Here is an 18,739-nt window from a genome sequence, read left to right as displayed (position 1 = left end):
TTTATCCTTGGTGTTATGAGTCATTCAATCAACAGACTAGGGGTATGAAGGGCATTTTAATCATATGTACCGGAGGACAAAATGTAATTTAGAGATGAAAACAAGTATTTTATAATTTGGCAAATCTTTATTGTGCTAAGTGACACTAACTAGCTGTGTCATGAAGAGTAGTAGTACAAAGTCATCTCAAGTGATTCAGTAGAACTCCTTTTTGACCTCTTAATATATATTTTATAATTATGCCTCATTTAATCCCCTTTTCAAAGTTCCTTTCAGAATTGGTCACCAGGGAAATCAGTTTCTCAAATTAGGGCTTTAGTTATTAACCACAGGGCAGATGTCATGTATGAGATGGTTAATATACTGCTGTGCTTGAAGCCTACTAGATTCCTCCTATTTCTACGTGTATAACAATCATATTTAAAGGTATTTTTCTCTTATAAATCTCTATTTTCAGACAGTAGCACAAATCTTGTTTGACTCAACAATGAAGAAAAAGGAATAAGCTCTCGGGAATCAGTATATAGAGAAAAAGTGATTTGCAATTGAAGGAAAATATTTCTCCAGTTTAAAATTAAGCAAACAAAAACCATGTGACAATATAGAATAGACAATATAGAATAAAATTAATAAAATTTTATTGAGAACCAGCAAGTCAAATCCTTTACAGAACACAGAAATACATATGATCTCATTCCTTCCAGAAAAAGACAATCTATAATAGTAGAGTCAGTTCTCTGAATATCCCATACACTTTGTCTTGTATCTATTAGAGAGAACTTAGCAGTACAGAAAATACAGCATGGGGGTGCTCTGACTTATTTAAGAGAAGCAGAAATAAAGTAAGAATTCAGTATGAATGATAAAGCATTACATGAGTTCTAGTAACCAAGGGAATGTAGGAGTAAATATTCAAGAGTATTTTGAAATATTCTTTATATTACAAAATCTGCTAGTCAAAAGCAGGGTATCATTATACAAATAATCAAATAACCTGAGGGAAGTGTGAAGGAGACAAAGTGGCTTTAGATCCACTTTTATCAAAATTCTATCTACCATGGAGGCATTTGATGCCAATGACTTGGAATTGACATCAATGATGAAAAAGGAGCCAATGACTCTGAGGATTAAAGACTAAACTCAGATGAGATCAACATCCAGTGGGATCAGTGGAAATGGTCATGATGTTAACACTTTTCACATGTTGATAAATTAACCACTTGCACTTTCTCAGAGCCAACAGAAATATGTAAAAGGATAAATAAATAGTGCCTGACAACCTTTGAAGATAACAGATCCTACTGAGTTTTCCAGTGAGCAACTTTTGGGAATGAAGAAAAATCTCCCAGGGAAAAATGTAACAGAAACAGAACTGATTCTGGAGTTAAAGAAAGAGTTGACTCTTGAGACTGTGAGCACTTAATGAATACCCAGTAAGACTAATAAGAGGAAACTCACTCCTAGACACAACTTGGTAAAATTTTGCAATTCTAGTGATAAAGAGACAATCTTAAGGACTTTCCAGAAAGAGAAAAGAGACAACCTACCATGGAACAAGACTCAGACTGACAGCAGATTTATCACTGGACATTCTGGATGCCAGAAGTAAATGGAGTGCTGTCATATAAGTCCTTCAGAATGAAATCTTTAAACCTAGAATTCTACATCCAGCCAAACTGGCATTTGATTTTCACGGTAAGTTGAAGACATTTCTTGATATCGAAGAACTTAGGAAGTCTATTTCTTGTATACCCTCTCTGAAATAATTATTGGAGAATATATTTTAGCAATATAGGGTGACAACAAACACATGTACATGTAATATGCTTTCCTCCCACCAACGTACACATCCAAAAATCATATAAAAGCAGAAAATAAAATAGCTCTAACTAGAAGGATGGACAGCTAACCAATATATTTTAGGATACAGGGAAAGAAGGTTCAGATACTACCTAGATGTTGGTGAAATTTTTAAAAAATAGACTGCTTTGAAGGTAGTGAGTTATTTCAATTATTGTTCAGTTAGAATGCCTTGTTACTACTCTTTCCTTCCTTCTCACAACTGCACCTGACTAGTCTTAAAAAATGACAATAGTAACCATTCTAGCTCATACAGGAGTCAACTTTCTACATCACCTGCAAGATGGGAATCTGTCAATGGAATTTGTGGACACAGTAGAAAAGGATGGGCTGAGGTGGTGGTCAAAACAGAAAAGACGGAAAGTGGAACTCAACAAACGGATATTTCATAAATGTTATCATTTATCATGATGTGAATCTTGAAGTTTTATATTAAATCTTTTTCCTTTGGGGGGAAAAAAAGAAACAGAACTGAAACAATGATGCCAATTACCTTCAAAACTAAGACAGCTAGTGCAAAAGGCGCTTTGGTCACCAGTTAGGTGACTGTTCTCAGCATTATAGCTTTGCCTGAGTTTAAAATCCCACCAAAACGTTTTTAGCTCTCAAGCATAAATAAAACAATGACACAGATATGAAATCTTTATAGTTTAATCCATCCTAAAAAGTTAAGAAAACCCTTTGAATCATATTTGTGTTGATGAATTTCTTAATGGATGACAGTAACTAAAAAGAAATTCAGATACTAACAAAAATCTTATTTGAACTGTTCTTCTCCTGCCTTTAAGTCTTCCTGGGGTTAAATTAATTAAAATGTGTGGAGGAGCATCATGATGAAGTGTCCTCTGGTTCAGAGAGATTGTGTCTTGTTCTTTCCCTCTGTTAGTAACTACAGTAGCTAAAAGGACAGGCATAGAATAATTCAGACATTTAACTAACCAAATGAGCTCCATTCTTTTAAGTTGGACACGCAAAGGTATGTTAGTTTTGCTTCTGACTGCAAATACTGACGTCATTGATTGGAGACTTTCACAAGAAAGGTGTAGCTTGCACACAGCTTACTAGCAGCACTGCAGGAATCTGAGAGCCACAACGTAATCACCAATGTACACAAGTCACAGAAAGAGCAAGCTAATCCTAGGAACTCAGCAGGGGGCTGCTTTTTAGAGCCCACTGTCAGTGGCCTTTCAAAGGTTAAATGATTTCCAATAATACTATTTTGGTGCTAAACGGAAAATAATAGAGGACTGCTACCCACAGGAAACAGCATAAGAGTCAGAGGGGAATTGGTTCAAAGTTCCATTAAAAAATAGCATGTTTTTATGACCAAGAGAGCCATGAAATAGGCACATTAAGAACTCTTAGACCCTGTTATTTTGAAGCTGCAAATTTTTCAAAATTAGTCAAAAAAGAGAAAACAGGACTGAGGAGTAGAAGTAGAAGCTGATGAGTCAAAACATTTGTACAGAATTTGAAGCCCCAGGAACTGAGTCTTCACCTACCAAGTAAAACCCAATTCTGTTGTCTCAGAACTGAGACACTGTTAAGCCTACGATATGCACAGATCCATTTGTTCTAAGCATGAACTCTGGATAATGCCTCTTAAAGAAATAGCATTTCTATCAAAAGCTTAGTATTCTTGTTCAAGTTACTGGCTACAAAGCATTCCCCTTCTTGTCCCTTTGTAAAAACAAAAGTAGAATGCTATACTATTTAGTGAAAAGATCAATGTTCAGAAAAATTGATAGGAAGGAAAATATAGTTGGAAAATGGCTTATACCAAGCAGTCAGCACTAAGGCATAGTCACCATAAAGTAAGTGAAACACAAGTTGAAGTTTAGAAGGTCAGTCAAACAGAGCGGGCTGCTCAGCGGATATCCGTACACAGAAAACTAGCTTCTGCATCTTTTATGACTACAGAAAAACAAATTCAAATAGTTTCAAAATATACTAGATTGTTTTAGAGAAAACAGTAACTCTTATTATTAGCTTATCTTGAACTAATCTTCAAATGAGAATTTTCACAACGACCACCATGTTTTTAGCAGTTTTTGTTCGTAATGTTGGCTGATGAAGCCTAGACGCCTCTGACAAAAGCAAATTTGAAAGCACAATCACCTCTAGTCCACACAGACGTCATGAATTTAAAAACTGGCATTTAGGTCCCCAGTCCAGTTTTCAACTCTTGGAATTTTTCCCATGGAAGCAACAAAGGTATATTTTTGTCCCTTTTCATAATCAACCACTGAAGAGAAAATTCATAAAACTACCTGCCCTCCTGGTTGGAGGAAAAATACTAAAAAGAAGAGGTAAAGGGCAATTTCTAACAACAGTCACATATTTATCTCTCTTTATAGTTAGTTTCTTTTAAGGATTTTTAGAATAGTAACAGTTACATTCATAAACTTAAATAAGATTTCTTCCAAGTTCTGAAATATACATCTATGACCTCAAAATGCTATATCTATCATCTACCATCCAGGAAGAAACTCAAGTATCCTTGGATACTTTAAAATAAAAGTAAATGATAAAAAAAGGAAATGAACTAAAGATAAATTTGGAAAAAACAATCTAAATCACGTATGCGTTTTGACTCTGTGTTTCCTTGAACAGCAACAAAAGCAGTCAGCCGGGTTTGCGTGTACAGAAAGGGTCATGCAGAGCTGTGGGGCATGCTTTCCTCTTAGAGTTCAAATGCAGGGAACTTGGCTTTTGTGGGGACTAGCAGGTCAGCCAGGAAATATATTGTGCCAGCCATTCCTGAAGAAAGAGAAAGAAGTAAAAGTTATTATACCAAAGACTTTATTTTATAGAATGAGTCCGTTTTTTTACTATATATGACAATATTAATGGTAATTTAAAATAAGGGGAATCTGTCTATATTTCTCCCTATGTATACTGCAGTTCACCAGTAGAAGAGATCACTCAATGTTTAGCCTTTATGTTTAGGTACAAGATGGGGGAGAGGATAGACCCAGACACGTTCAAGTGACAGCTCTGCCGCTGACTGTGTGTGAGCTCCTTCACCATGACCCTGTGGGCCACATAACTTGCCTAAGCCTCAGTTTCTTCATCTGTTACAAGGGGGTAGTAAAGCCTGAATGTTATTGCTGTAATGATTTATCTCATCTTCAAAATGCCTAGCCTCATAATTGGGATTCATGATTATGTCTACTAGTATTAGGTCTGTGGTGGTATGTGTGCTAAATGGTTGGTAATACTGACTTCTCATGTTAGGAAGTAAGTAGCTTAAAAAATAACTATAAAGTTATTGATGAAATGCAAATTCAAATATATTAATTACCAGGCAGAGAAGTAGATGCTGATATTAGAAGGCAAATATGTAAAATGTGAAAAATACCTTCGAAGAGGGAGAAGGGGGTGTCCGGTGTTCTGCACCCGTGCTCTCCATACTCTAAGCACCATTCAGCAAACTGGAAATGAGGTCAAGCTAAATTAGTATAGTGATTTCTTTCACAGACTCCTAAAAGTTAACAGAGGTTGTCTCTAGAAATTACTCTGAAAAGTCAAAAACTACTTTCAAGTCAGAAAAAAGGGATTGATGCAGAGAAATGGGTGGTCTAAAAGAGACTATCCATGTTACACAAGAGAAATTTAATGAGCTATCTGAGCCACCTATCTCCAAAATTATTAAAGAAGAAAGGGACAAAATTACCCTGTATCTCTCTTTTTTCTCCCACAAATGCTGTTAAGTAGAATTATGTCCTTTTAAAATAATGATAATTTAACTGAAAGGCTTTTGAAGATTTTTCTTAACAGTGTTTGTTATCTATAGACTCATGGATAGTTTTAGGAATAAGCTAATTAAACCAGACAAATTAGAGCCCTTTCTCCAACCTCCTGGAAGAGCTACCATCCACTGGGCAGTTCTGGCTCCTACCTTACAGGCCCTGTACAGGTACTTCACGTCCTGGGTGAGGTTGTAGAGGTTCAGGAAGGCGTAGGCATTCCCGGCGGCGCCATGGCACAGCCCGTATCCCTTCTTCAGCAGCCCATATTGCCAGATCACATCGGCACACTGATAGGCATCACAGAGATACTTTTCCTCTTTGAACGTCTAGAGTCAAAGGACATAAATTTTATTGCATGAGATATAAAAGTTCTAATGACATTCCTTCCTGATAGGTAAGTAGGATGGGTCAGGTAGAGAGGTGGCGTGACAAAAAAGGGTTAGGGAGTAGTGACAGAGAGATGTATTACATTAATGATGACAAATTACTAAAATTGACTAATTTTGCTTTTTTATTCATTATATTATTCTTATTTTTTTTTGAGATGGAGCCTCAAGCTGTTGCCCTGGGTAGAGTGCCGTGGTGTCATAGCTCACAGCAACCTCCAACTCCTGGGCTTAAGTGATTCTCCTGCCTCAGCCTTCCAAGTAGGCTGGGACTACAGGTGCCTGCCACAATGCCTGGCTACTTTTTGGTTGTAGTTGTCATTGACAGGCCCAGGCTGGATTCGAACCTGCCAGCTCTGGTGTATGTGGCTGGCGCCTTAGCCACTCAGCTGTAGCTGAGCCTATTCCTTATTGTTATTATTACCATCTTTTAGAGATGAGGCCAAGGTGGTCTCAAACTTCTGGGCTCTAGTGATCAGCCTTACTAGTGGCTGGGACTATAGGCACAAACCACTGTGCCTAGGTAGTTTTGGGTTGTTTTAAATAATTGGGTATAATCTTATATGTATAGTCTAAGTTTTATGAACATGTTTGGTTTGGGTGTGTAGGTGTTACTGATAAAGCAGCTTGCTGTTATCATTAGTAATTTTCCAAGGAATATATGCTACATTTTCTGGCAATTGTGATACCTTTGCTACTGGAAAGTTTCTTTACACACTGGGGAAAGATCTATTATTTATTAATAGGCAAATCAACTATATAGCACTAGAACTTCAGAAAAATAGAGATAGATCTTTACAATCTTTTGTTGCCTCCTGTATCTTGATCAAAGACTTGAGCAATAGACTAAGTATATTTAATATCTTACTGAAACCTAGGTGTCCAAAAGTATAGGATAAGGCAGTTTTAATAGTTTTTCTTTTAGATCTACTTTCTGAAATGTAGAATTTGTTATATCAAAAGCTTATTTAGTTATGAAATGCCAGTGCCTATTCAGTCTATAGATTTGTAATCTGTTGATCTGACACCAGATTTCTCTGTTTACTTCTTTTTTTTTTTTAAATTAAAAACCTTTTATCCCCTTGATTGTGGGAAAAAAATCTGCCACATCATGCTTCTTAAGAGTGATATTTATGTATTTTTTTATTGTAGTAAAACATACACAATGTATTTTGACCATTTTTATGCATACAATTCAGTAACACTAATTACATTCACAATGTTGTAAACCATCATCACTATTTGAAAGACTTTTTCATCATAGCAAAAGAAACTCTGTACCCACCAAACAATAAATATGAAAACAAACTGTGTACCCACTAAACAATAACTCTCCATTCCGGTTTCCCCCAAGACTCTGCTAACCTCTCTCCTACTTTCTATTTACCTATTCTAAACACCTCCTATTAACCATCACAGCATATAAGTGGACTCATACAGTACTAATCCTTCTGGGTCTGGCTTATTTCACTTAGCATACTGTTTTCAAGGTTGATCCACATTGATGTGTGTATTAGAATTTCATTTTGGGGGGAGGGGCAAGATGGCTGACAGGAGCCAGCCTCGGACAGAAGCTCCCATCCAGAGGGAAGGATAATGTCCAGGAAGTACCCAATTAAGCTGAAGACTGGGAGCCGAGCAGAGAGAGAAGAGTGATAAGTGCATGTCACCTCTGCTGAGGTAAGCTGTGACTCCAAGAAAGCAAACTTCAGGCACAAAATTCATCCCAAAGGAAAAGTATCCGTCCCCTCCTCCAAGAAAGTTGTGTGTTTTTTTTAATTTGTTTGCTCCTGTAGGTTTTCTATAGGTGCGTGGTGAACTGAGGACCTCTTGTCTCACTCCAGGGTGTGAGCTATAGGAAGTGGGGACTACTTCCCCAGAGGGACCGTGTTGTGACCTGAGCACTCTCCTGCCAGGCAGGAAAATTGAACTAACGTTTTCCCTGCCATTCTGAACTTCCAGTCCACCTTTCCCCCTTTGCCTGATGATACAGAAGCTTAACCCTTACAGAGACTGCAGGACGAGGCTCATGAGCAGCACAGCCCTCCCCCACCCTGCTAGAGCCCTGTGCCCCGCATTCAGCCCTGCTGGAGCCTTCACGCTGAGCCCCGCCCTGCCAGACTTGTGGGCTGAGAGCTCTCCTTGCCAAAGTCACCGGGCACCCTGCACTGCCAGAACCATGTGCAGCATCCCCCATCCTGCTGCTGGATCCCTGTGCCCCACACTCCCAGAGCTGATCCTACAGCCAACTCCCTGGCTGTGGCAGCCACCTGGGAGCTGCACAGTGTCACTTCCCACAAAGATTCAGCAACAGCAGAGCGATCCTGCTGCGGTCTAATCTTGGAGAGATACTCCCCAACTCTGAGGACTGCTAGGGGAAAGCAGACCTTGCTCTACAGGGATACTGGTGCTGCAGAGCAGCTGGGGCAGAGGAGTGGTGGCTGAGGGAGAAAAGCATTTGCTTTTGTTATCCTCAGGATTAGAAAAGCATTTGTTATCCTCAGGATTAGACTGAGTTCAGGTGGAATAATCCCCAGTAGCTATTGAATACCCAAGGCGGGCAGGCCTCAGCTCCTCCAGCTGGCCGGTGGCAGAGGGTAAAGGCTGGGCCGAGGGGGCACTGACCTTCCTTTGACTCTGACAGGCACAAAGCCCTGGCACATCTGTTTATTGATAGGAGCAGGACCTCAGTGTGGGGTCACCAGTGACTGGGTGTGAAAGAGGAGCAAAGTGGAGAAAAAGCACAGCCCCCTGGTCCAACTCTGCTACTGGATGGGCCTTTTTGACTCCACAGAGCACGGGAGTAAGACAAATTTGAGCAGCCAGTAGACCTCCACCATCTAGTTGCTGGAGACCTTTTGAACTCTCCCACTTGAGAGTTCGTACTGACTGGGTCAATTGGTTTGGAACTCCTAACCTGGGCCAATAACCCAAGGACCCTCTCGGGTGGTACCCTGGTTGTGTGGTAACAGGAAGGGTTGATTTTCCTCTTCCAGTTGTTGTCCATGTGGATGGGGTATCTTGAATTTCTCCACAGCAAAGACTTTAAACTGGAGTCACTGATCCATTAGGATCAGACAAGGACCAGCTGGATACAAGACAGAGCCACCTAATCCCACCACACCAAGCAGGTTTCCTCAGCCTCAGACTGTAATACTGTGCGGGTCCTGTGCAAAGCTGGAGGGGAAAAAGCTGCAGTCATGAGTCCCAGATCATAGACAAAGAGGTGAACCCAGACACTTATGATTTGATCTTTGATAAGCCTATTAAAAATATAAATTGAGGGAAAGATCCCCTATTTAACAAATGGTGCTGGGTGAATTGGTTGGTGACCAGAAGACTGAAACTGGACCCACGCCTTTCTCCTCTAACAAAAATTGACTTTTACTGGTTAAAGGACTTAAACTTAAGACATGAAAGTATAAAAAATTCTTGGAGAGAGTGCAGGGGAAACACTTGAAAAAATTGGCCTGGGAGAATGAGGTGGACCCCTCGGGCAACTGAAGCAACATCAAAAATACATTACTAGGATCCGATCAAATTAAAAATCTTCTGCACTGCCAAGAACACACTAAGTAAAGCAAATAGACAGCCCTCAGAATGGGAGAGGATTTTTGCAAGTTATATTTCTGACAAAGGTCTAATAACCATAATCCACAGAGAACTCAAACTTATTAGTAAGAAAAAAACAAGTGATCCCATTTCATTGTGGGCAAGCGACATGAACAGAAGCTTCTCTGAAGACAGGTGCATGGCCTACAGACCCATGAAAAATGCTCATCATCTTTAATCATCAGAGAAATGCAAACCAAAACTACTCTGAGAAATCATCTAACTCCAGTATGAGTAGTCCACATCACAAAATCCCAAAACTACACATGTTGACATGGATGTGGAGAAAAGGGAACACTTCTGCATTGCTGGTGGGAATGCAAGCTAGTACGTTCCTTTTGGAAAGAAGTTTGGAGAACACTCAGGGATCTAAATGTAGACCTGCCATTTGACCCTGCAATTCCTCTTCTAGGTGTACATCCAAAGGACCAAAAATCATTTGGCAATAAAGTTATTTGCACCAGATTGTTCACTGCAGCTCAATTCATAATTGCCAAGTCATGGAAGAAGCCCAAGTACTCATTGTTCCAGGAATGGATTAGCAAATTATGGTATATGTATACCGTGGAATACTACACAGCATTAAAAAAGTGGAGACTTTACGTCTTTTATGTTTACATGGATGGAGCTGGAAAATATTCTTCTTAGTAAAGTATCTCAGTAATGGAAAAAAAAAATCCAATGTACTCAGTACTACTATAAAACCAATTTATAATCACTCACACTTTCATATGAAAGATGAATCACAACTATAGCCTAGGATGAATGAGGGAAGGGGAGCAGGAGGGGAAAGTAGGGGGGTATGTCAATAGAGGGAAGGTCAATAGGGGGAACCACACCTCTGAGGCATATTGTAAGTACAAGTTGGATCTATGAGGTGTAGAACACAAATGTCATAAGACTGTAATTGGGTAAATGAGGTGACGCCTATGTTAATTAGTAGGATGTAACCACTCCAATTGGTACAAATAATCAACACACTGAATCCCATAATGGCATAAATGTATTCATGATCTATGTACAATGATCTATGACTTAAAAAATAAATAAAGAATTTCATTTTTTTGATGATGGAATAATATTCCATTGCATGTATACAGAGACCACATTTTATTTATCAGTTCATTTGTTGATGGACACTTAGATTACTTTTACATTTTGGCTACTGAGAATATGCTGCTGTGAACACTGGTGTACTATATGTTTGACCCTTGTTTCAGTTCTTTTGGGTATATACCTAGGAGTGGAATTGGTGGATCATATACTGGATCCTAAGTGAACATAATTATATGTTTAATTTTTTTTGAGGAACTACCAAACTATTTTCCATAGGAGTTGTACCATTTTACATTCTAAGGAGTTGTACCATTTTACATTACAACCAACAATGCATGAGAGTTCTTCCTAGTTTTAATTGAGCTTCTAGGATACTTACCTCATCTCTGCAACTGATACTATAATCTTTCCTAGCCTGTCAGTGAAGTAGTCTCTCGTTCTGTGAAATAATGTCTACACAAAGACTGTCAGAATGAAGTATAATCCATTTAGCAAAGTGTTCTTAGGTCTAATAAAGAAATTTATTTATTGCTCTTTTAAAGATTACAATAAGACTAAATATAATTATAAATTTTTTATGTTTTTTAATTAATTTAAAATTGAAAATGTACGCAGTACCTTATAGGCCTGGGTAAGCATGTAGATCACCCCAGGGGCACCATGACACCAGTGGACAAGCAGATCTCGGGTATCGTCCACACATGGAGGATAATTGCCAGAAGGGAATTTCAGCTGGCAGATATAGTCTACACTGGGCTTGACCAAAGTATGTAACTTCCCTTGGCTCACTCGAAGGCTGGGCTAAAAAATGAGAAAAGGAATTATTAAGTTTTGCTGAAGCAAACAGACTTTCCTGAGCTTCAGAATGACTTTTATACCTGAAAAAAAGCATGATCAAAAGGAACTGAAAGGTCATTAAAAGGTTTGTATTTTACCCAATTTTCTCACCTATTGGATCCTTTTATTTAAAATGTTTACCTTTAATCTCATGGCAGATTACGGATGCTTTTATTATAACACTTTGTGGTTTCATTTTAGATTTTAAATAATGGCACAAAGTAAAACAGGGCTATCAGTTAACTCTTATACAGAAGGCCCTATTTTTTAATATTTATTATCTATATAAGTAATTTGCCCAAATCAATGCTTGAGAATGTGAGTGTAAGAGGTTTCCTAAGGTTTCCATACATAAAGCATCTTTTAAAAGGCACAAGATACATAAGACAAAGTGAGCATGACTTTTGTTACTACATGTAGAGAAGTGGCAGGTGTTAGGAGACACAGTTCTAGATCAAGCTTTTCTGTATAAGATTTGCAACTGATCTAAATGGAAGATTATTTTGCCGTAACAATGTACACATCTGTAAGACACACTGACATACAGCTTATGAACTGTACAGTTTTTTAAGTTTCTCCTTTTAGCCCTGTTCTATATCCAATGACTGTTCACATCTTTAAACAAATTCAAAGTTGTTGTTTTTCCAGGCAGGGGAGTCAGGCATGTGGAGGGGAGGGATGGACAGGGGTGTGAAGCAGAGGTAATTTGTGGTGGGGGGATTTAAGTGAAGTTGATGATGTAGTTCTCCTAAGATTGTGAAAGTACACTAGTACTTTCAGAAAACAGTACAGAATAATAATTTCAGAGAATAGTACAGAATAGTGTTCAAGTTCAGTTTGAAGTGTTATAGTAGAATGAATGTGTTCTCAAATTTTCAAGAATTTTCCAACATGGCCCCAAACATAGAATCCAACTAGAACGAACGTTCAGCGTTAAAAATTAAATCATTTCAAATGGATAATACATACAAACGGAAAAATTAATACTTGGGTTTTCATTTCGCGGTATAACTAACAAAAGGAGAGAGTATGTCTCCTGATTATTTGTTTCAATGAAAGGTCAATGAGGCTGTCCGTCACTGACATGTAAGATTCTAACTCACTACGAAACTTCAAGAGACTCTCCTTCCCTGAAAATTTCTAAGAATCTATATTTACCTCTGGAAATAGCCATTGGAGGAATGTACTAGAAAAATAAATAAATTTAAGTCCAAATTGTTAAAAACCTTAATTATAAAAGTTCTAATTGAGAAGTGCAGAATAAATACAACAGTTGGTCTCTGAGTGCTACTAACACTCAAAAGTGTGACTTGTATTCCAAACTAATAACAACCCTGAGTTTTTCAGCTTTGTTGTCCTTGTTCAGCTCTAAGTAGAGGGCAAGTGTAACATTCATTTTATATTATTAGAGCCAGCTACTCAACCAGCTGGTGGGGTGTATATCCAAGCACTCATGTTGAACACATTAATAAAACACTTTTCTTTATGCTACACTGTGCTTTGGGAAGTTGGAGGGATACCTCTGCTGCCATTAAAAATTAATTTTCTTTTTCAGGAATTCTTATTCACAAGTGCCAATTTTTCTTTCAGGAGTAAGTCCTCTAAAATGAAAAGGATTTCATTAGAAGTCCTCGTCTTGTTTGCCGCAGTAAATTTTGTTTGCCTTTAGTCTATTTGACTTTGGTAGATGTGCCCCAATAGTATTAGATCCTAAGACTTGTTGAATATTCAGCTATTTCTCAGATAAGTTACACATGCAATCCACTGAACACTGTCCTCAGATTTCCTCTCCTAAGTAAGCCTTAAGTAATGTGTGTTCATTTGTTTTTTATGGATTTTGCTCTTATTCCTAGAATTGCTTTCAATAGGTTATGACTTCTAATGTGGAAAAATATTAATTCAAGGAATTTTCTTGAAGAAAAGCAGAAGATACTTCACACAGAATTATAGGTCAAAACAGTCTGCATAGGTGGTACTAGGTAGGTAAGTATGGTTACTTACAAAACAAACGTCATCTCAAAACACAAGGCTTTTTATGTTGATATTTTAAAAATGCATCCTGGCGACACTTCTTTGTCTAGCTTGAGCATTTACAAAGAGAGTGATAGACCCCTGACAGAATGATAAAATAAAACTAGAACATTTGCCCTTTCACCCAACAGTACTTGGGTCACAAAGCACATTATGAAGTCTCACTGTTAACACCCCTTACCTGCATCAGGTAGTAATAAATTCCTGCCAGGCCATGAGCAGCCCCCACATAATATTCCTGGTACCATTCATATATCAGTGGAGTCTTTGCTGTGAAGTTTCTCTTTCCAGCTAGGTTTTCTCCAGAGGTTAAAACTGTTTCACAAATCTGTAAGGAGAAAGCCAACCAAAATAACAAGATAAGTACAAGAAAAACCTTACTAAAGGAGGTAGAGAACTTTGTGTTAAGAGATACTGGGAAACATGGCTAGTTAGACACCATCTTTTGGCCAGGGCAGGTCACGGTTTAAGTCTGCATCAGGTAAGTGGATGCAACTATACTCTGCGTAAGGGGGGGAGGAAGAGGATGCTGAACTCTTTGCACTACAGCTTATAAGAATTCATCAAAGGAAAGCATAAACTCTTCTAGGCACAAAGAAAGATACCTTATCTGGGGAGGAGGGTAAAATATGGCCCTAATCTTATCCTGAAAAGAGATTCTTCTACTCCACTTTCAAAGAGAGCAGGGTGGGCTTCTGACTGTGAGTCAGAAGTGTTTCCAGGAGTGTTCAGTGTGAAGCTGTTGCTTCTCTGGCTGTGCCTGACCTTTAGAGGTCAGGACACCTTCCTTCTATGTCAACTTAAGAGACAAAAACAATAGTTTAGGGAAAGAGTAAGTGGGACCCTAAAAAGCATATAAATGTGGTACCTGCTGGATGTGGCTTTGAGGAATCTTTTCCACTCCAAAGTTCTTATTGATAAAAAGAAGAGCGTTGATGTAGCCCATTCGTCCATAGAGCATTTCATTTGGAGCATGGGGATCTACCTTATTTAGGTGAATTAGCCTAGGAATAAACATACATGCCCAAAATAATTTGTAAGGGAATCAGGTACTTTTATATACTTAAAAATGGTGCATTTTAAAAGTGTACAACACACACAATTTAATTGATATAAAAATGTATATGGGACAAAGTTCAAAGACCAGCTTTCAACTTAAACTTTTTTCTTTAGTTCACAATGAAATTGTGCACAAAAAATTCATAGAATGAAAGAATAAAAATATGTGGCTGAAGGTCTCTGAAACTTCTCCCTTGTTCCTCACAGAGACATGTCCTACAATTAGGACTTTGGCATTTGGGATGAGAGAAGCCAAGAACTGCTAGCTGTTACAAGCATTTAGCCTGGAACAGGGACTAAAGCAACACTTGAATGGCCCTCTCTTTTCATACAGTGAAAAGCTTACTGCACTTATCTCTTTCCTTAGTTTCTTTCTTAATGTGTTACCAGGCCTACTTGAAGAGTATACAGCAGCCTCATCGCCCACTTCTGATAATACATGCAGGTGGTCCCCGTCTCCCCGGTCTCTCAGCCTTCAGGTTCTTCAAAATAACCATTGTTACCAATTTTTGTATATTTCTAGAATTATTTCAAGTACCCATAACCATAAATATATATATTTATAAATACAAATACATAATTCCACAGCTGTCTATTTAACAATACACCTGACAACTATTCCATACCAGCACAGAGTAATTTCATTCTTTATAATAGTTGCATAGTATCCCTATTAAATGGGTATCTTATAATTTATTAGATCCCCATTGATAGGCTCAGTTTAACTTCTGAGGAAAAGTTATTTTTGGTTCTGGGTCAGGTGCACTCTACTCTCCCATGAAATGTAGCTCCAAAATATGGACAGATTATGTGAAGCGGGTATTTAAGGACTCTGAAAAGTAAATAATAACAAAGGAAGACGCGCAGAAGCTGAAATACCTCTGAACCAAGGATGAGTTTACTACTTTTTTTCTCTCTGGTACTCCCCTAGCCTCAACTTAGTACAGCCCAACCCTAAAAGTGGGCAGCTGGGGGCTGACAGAGCCTCAGAAGCAGCGTATTAGCACTATCTCAAGGAAGAATAGGAAAGAGAACTCCTCATATAAGAGACAGTGAGTTAAACCCCAGTGTTTCTTTATTTCCCCTTTTCTTTTCTCTGTTCCCTTGTTCACCAGGCCACAAGCAATCTCACTGGCTTGGAAGCAGAGGCTAAGGCAGGGGAGTCCCCAGGAGCCGAAACTCACGGATTAGAGGAACTGTTAATCTCATACCTTCCACATCACCTGGCCCTAAGGCAGGCGCAGCAACAGGAAGATTGTGGCAGAGCAGGTAACCAGGGCCCCAGATTCCTTGACAGACAACCAAAAAGGGAAGTCCCAGGAAACCAGAGTATGGGGGAGACCACCAAGGACAAGCCTAGGGAGTGACCATGTTTGATGGTTTGAATGCTTGAGAATGAGCTTCTTTTTCCTTTTTGAGTAAGGGAGCAGAAAATAAGATAGATAGGAAAAATATCCTTGTTATTTTAGATTTGTTTATCAAATAAAATTTTGAAAGTGTATCTCAATTGTCCCTAGATTAATCTATAAATTTAATATAACTTAAATATTGTAATTTGGGGGTGAAACTTGACAAAATGTTAATAGTATAAAAAGCCTGGAAACTTCTGGGAAAGAGTAGTATTAAGAGGACATTAGTTCTAGCAAATGTCATCAGGTAGCTTCTGATACTAAAGACACTATCAAATCCATTCTTAAAATTTTTCATCTACGAAATGAATAGGCCCTTACAATTTAAAAATTCTGTTATTTATGCCTGTATGGAAAGTTACTACTTAAAGTAGTTAAGTATACACAGTGTGCAGTGCCTGTGTATCCTCTAAATTTGGTCTATACACTAGGGACAAAGTACCAAAAATCAACTCCGGTCTCCCAGGGTGATAGATTTGAAGTACTCTAATCAGGAATCAATATTTAGAGGTATTCAGCACTTCAAATCCACTAACTATCAAAATCTACCCCAGAGAATTTGTTATTATTAAGGAATGATAGAAACTGGCTTTTCACTGGTGGAGCGAGAGGTAAAGCTGGATCAGAGGTGCCAAGGGTGGGGAACTTGCACCCCTGGGGACACGTGTGGCCTTCCGGACCTTTGACCTTTTAGTCTTTTGACTAAATTCAGTTTTCTGTGAAGTTTGGATTGAGTTGAAGGCTATACTGGGGATGTAGGGGGCCACACAGGGCCTTGAGGCATAGGCTCCAAGCATGGCTTGAGGATAATGTAGCTTTCTCTGAGCTCTAAGAAAAAGGCAGAAGACTGTTCGTTTATATGGATGTGTCTCTTCTTCCTAATAAATGTTTGCACATTAGGCAGAATTGGGCAACCACACGTGCTTTCATTTTAACATACTCAGTGGTAAAGGTACAGCAGAGGGGTATACAGCCCCTACTGCTAATCTCTGGAGGCAAATGATGTTTACAAAAACTAAACCAAACCAACTAACCCCCCAGCCAACCAACCAACCAAATAAAATCCAAGGAAACAAAAATCTGACAATTGTTACCACCAGGCTGTATACCAAAAGATTCAGTGATTAAAAAAAGTCCTAGCTCTGTAGAAAGGCTACATATGAAAGAGAAAATAATCCTCTTCTCTCATTCCCTTCACCACTGCTTCCATAGGCTTGTGGTAAGGGGAAGAGAATACGGTGTTTCCCTGAAAATAAGACCTACCCAAAAAATTAGCCCTAGCAGGATTTCTATGCATTTGTTAAATATAAGCCCTAGCCTATAATAAGACCTAGTGATGGGTGTGACTATGCAGTGTATGTGCATGCCATGCCATGCATTTTGGCGTAGAGAGGAAGACATCTGAAAATAAGTCCTAGTGTGTGTCTTCTTGAGAAAAAATAAATATGAGACAGTGTCTGATTTGGGGGGAAACATGGTACTTAACATTTAAAAGGAAGATGGCAGGATGAAATGATTTTAGTGATTGAAAGTGGTTGATAGTTATGAAAGAAAGACTGAGAAAAAGTAAGAAAGAAGGGTTTGAAAAAGATGGCTAGCTGCAGTTCCAGGAGAAGTTAAAACTTTTTCATATTATGAAAATTTTTCATTAAATTGAGGCATCTCAAATTAGTTAAATAAGCAAATGCTGGCTCAATATAGGCCATAAACTCACAGTGGAACAGTGGTTATCTCAGGATTAGGGTCACTGTGGGCAGAGGTTTCTTTTCATTTGCTAATAATAACTTACTTTACCTATTCAAAACATCAACAGGGCTATTCGGGTGGCAGACCTATGGGCTACTGTGCTTTCTATTCAATACCATATATATGTTTGTATGCACATACACACCCTTAATTTTTAAAAGAACTGAAGAATATTTATTAAGAAAAATTCTATTTTTTTTTTCTCATGCCAGAACTAGAAGCTCAGTTCTGTTCCTTAGATACAACCTAATCAGTCCATTAGATACAAACTCAAGTATTATTATAAATTGAATGTCTTAGAGATCTGGTAAGTACTGATTATCAAGTTTTAATAAAAATATGTCAAACTGTATAAAATTTAGATTAAAAAAGCACTTTTGATTTACTTTTACAAATGAAATTGAAAAAACTATTCAAATGGGGAAAGTACTATGAACTTTTTTAAACAAACACCGCTCTATGAAAGTATTGCTAAGAACAATTATTGTATTTACTGCAATGAGGCTCTTATGGAAATAAATGTTTGAACTAACTGCATCAGAAAACATCATTTCTTTATTTGCCAGTGTTATAATTTATACTATCTGAAGATAATTTTGTAGCTGAACTCATTTGCATTTGGGACATTCCAAGTAGGTAGCAAATAAATTTCAAATACTTGAAAATAAAGTATTGCTCAGAGTATCTAGTTAAAACAACACAGTTTAGAATAATAAACTAAATATTCCATTTTTTTGGATTTCAATTCAAATCACTAAAATTTGTTAGCTGCATCTGATGATCACTGAAGATAGGACTTTGAATTGCATGTTTTACATGCTATGTTCTCAAGATAAAGAATATAGTCATAATGGTTATTATGATTTTTTTTTTTTTGAGACGGTCCTCGAGCTATCCCCCTGGTTTGAGTGCCATGGCATCACAGCTCACAGCAACCTCCAACTCCTGGGCTTCAGCGAGTCTCCTGCCTCAGCCTCCCAAGTAGCTGGGA

General features: G+C 38.2%; 1 protein-coding gene across 1 annotated transcript in view; it reads right to left on the bottom strand.

The window, feature by feature from the left end:
- Positions 1-652: 652 nt before the first annotated feature.
- LANCL1 (LanC like 1) overlaps positions 653-18,739 on the bottom strand; it is a 43,514-nt gene continuing 25,427 nt past the window's right edge. The window contains exons 5-10 of the mRNA XM_003784979.3: positions 14,403-14,538; positions 13,716-13,862; positions 11,285-11,467; positions 5,762-5,938; positions 5,222-5,294; positions 653-4,620 (exon numbers count right to left, since the gene is read on the bottom strand). Coding sequence (XP_003785027.1) covers positions 4,544-4,620; positions 5,222-5,294; positions 5,762-5,938; positions 11,285-11,467; positions 13,716-13,862; positions 14,403-14,538 — 793 coding nt within the window. The 3' untranslated portion in view covers positions 653-4,543. The remainder of the gene's footprint in view (positions 4,621-5,221; positions 5,295-5,761; positions 5,939-11,284; positions 11,468-13,715; positions 13,863-14,402; positions 14,539-18,739) is intronic.

Source organism: Otolemur garnettii, unplaced genomic scaffold (assembly GCF_000181295.1).
Source record: "Otolemur garnettii isolate 467f Iridium unplaced genomic scaffold, OtoGar3 scaffold00013, whole genome shotgun sequence".
Classification (NCBI taxonomy): Eukaryota; Metazoa; Chordata; class Mammalia; order Primates; family Galagidae; genus Otolemur; species Otolemur garnettii.
Note: the sequence above shows the minus strand (reverse complement) of the source record. Positions and strands in the feature narration are given on the sequence as shown.